Source organism: Microtus ochrogaster, chromosome 4 (genome assembly GCF_000317375.1).
Source record: "Microtus ochrogaster isolate Prairie Vole_2 chromosome 4, MicOch1.0, whole genome shotgun sequence".
NCBI classification, from domain to species: domain Eukaryota; kingdom Metazoa; phylum Chordata; class Mammalia; order Rodentia; family Cricetidae; genus Microtus; species Microtus ochrogaster.
In genome coordinates, this window is record NC_022011.1 from 16,061,858 (window position 1) to 16,063,675 (window position 1,818).

Below are 1,818 nucleotides of genomic sequence, written 5' to 3' on the forward strand. Positions count from 1 at the left end.
GAGAACCATGGCGACTCACTTACTCAGCTTCTTTCTCCCAGCATCCTGTTCTGTTTTCTCCGCCTACCTAAGGGTTGGCCTATCAAGGGGCCTAGGCAGTTTCTTTATTAATAAGAAATCATTCCCACAGTGCAGAATGTTAGATGGGGGGGGTCTGGTCTACACAGGTGTTTCTGTGCTGTGCTCTCACTCTCCAGGACCTTGTAGTGACTGTAATAAGGAAAACAGTGACCCAGGAGACAGAAGGGACCCTGAGGTCTCTGCCCTAGTGTCCTTTGAATAGCTTTATGGCTCAGAGACCTATTGCTTTCTCTCTCCTTTCTTTCTTCCTTGAATGGTGGAACCCTCAGTATAATAGCAAGTGGAGCTGGGGTTCCCTGTGGCCTGGAAACATTTCTCTTTTTTTAAAAAAATATTTATTTATTTATTTATTTATTTATTTATTTATAATGTATACAATATTCTGTTTGTGTGTATGCCTACAGGCCAGGAGGGCACCAGACCTCATTACAAATGGGTGTGAGCCACCATGTGGTTGCTGGGAATTGAACTCAGGACCTTTGGAAGAGCAGACAATGCTCTTAACCTCTGAGCCATCTCTCCAGCCCTGGAAACATTTCTTGATCTGTCTCAGTAGATTGCTATTTATTGCCAAGAACATAGTTGGTGCCCATTCAGTGATAGGCATGGGGTTAGTTGACACAGGAATAAAGAGAAATGTTGGCCCACAAGGGAATTGCTGCCTTGTCTTTCCCTCGACTGTCACTTCCAATCACTCAGTAAATATGAGAGCCTCAGTCTTAGGAAGTACAAATGTAAATGCTGACTGCAAACCACATAAAGAAAGTTAGTGTGTTCACCAGAAAGGACGGGGAACACAAACTTCTTCCTTAATTAAATGTAAAAAGTTTGTCTCCCAATAGTGAAATTTTTAATTGTTATAGTTTTGTGATGTCATTAATCTCAGGTTTTGTTTTACTAATTAATTTTTTTCTCTTTTAACACAATTCCACTTGAACCAGGTGCAGCAATTGCTGGGGTTTACCGAGCTGCGGGAAAGGAGATGATCCCCTTCGAAGCCCTCACCCTGGGCACTGGACAGACATTCTGTGTAGTGGTGGTCTCTTTTTTACGGGTTTTAGCCACTCTATAGCATACGGCCTTTCCCTGTCATGGCACAGCTGCCTTTTATAGACTCCTTCAAAGGCAGAGACAGTGTCGTGGTCTCTTCATTCCTCAAGTGGAAGCAACTTGGAGGCGCCAGAAGGTAAAGAACACCACAGCTGTTTCCTCAGTGTGAAGCTCCAGCCACTGAAGACCCCTGTGGACGGACTCCTCTCTTTCTCAGCCAAACCAAGCTCCTTGGCTTTCTCTTCTTGTGGCTGTTTAGGTTTTACATGCACACCTTTACCTAAGCCAACAATGCCTCAAGTTTGCATCTTTCGAACAGGAATTTGCATCATTATTTGCAAATATGCAACATTGCTGTTTCATAGAAACAGTGTACAATGCTGTTTAATTTTAAGGGTGTAGGCTGCACTGTACTAAAAGCGTATCGTCATGACAGTAGGCCGAGTTTCCTGGGCTGAGAATCGCTCTGGGAACTAGCTGGCTGAGTGTAACAGGAAGAAGACCTGAAGTCCAGTTCAAAGTAATGGCTTTGCTTCCACTGTCAAAAGTAGGTGACCACTGAGAATGTGACATTTTATGGATAACTATTTTTGACCTCTGATTATTTAATATATTTTAAGAGATGTGAATTTATCATTTGATCAAAATAAGCTAGCTAATTGAGATTTCTTTTTTTTTTTTTTTTTG

General features: G+C 42.3%; 1 protein-coding gene across 2 annotated transcripts in view; it reads left to right on the forward strand.

Annotated features, from left to right (window-relative positions):
- Positions 1–1,789, forward strand: part of Tmem170a (transmembrane protein 170A) — a 20,073-nt gene extending 18,284 nt beyond the window's left edge. For both annotated transcript variants that reach the window (XM_005345644.3, XM_026789724.1), the window contains exon 3: positions 1,023–1,789. In XM_005345644.3, coding sequence (XP_005345701.1) covers positions 1,023–1,153 — 131 coding nt within the window. In that variant the 3' untranslated portion in view covers positions 1,154–1,789. The remainder of the gene's footprint in view (positions 1–1,022) is intronic.
- Positions 1,790–1,818: the final 29 nt, after the last annotated feature.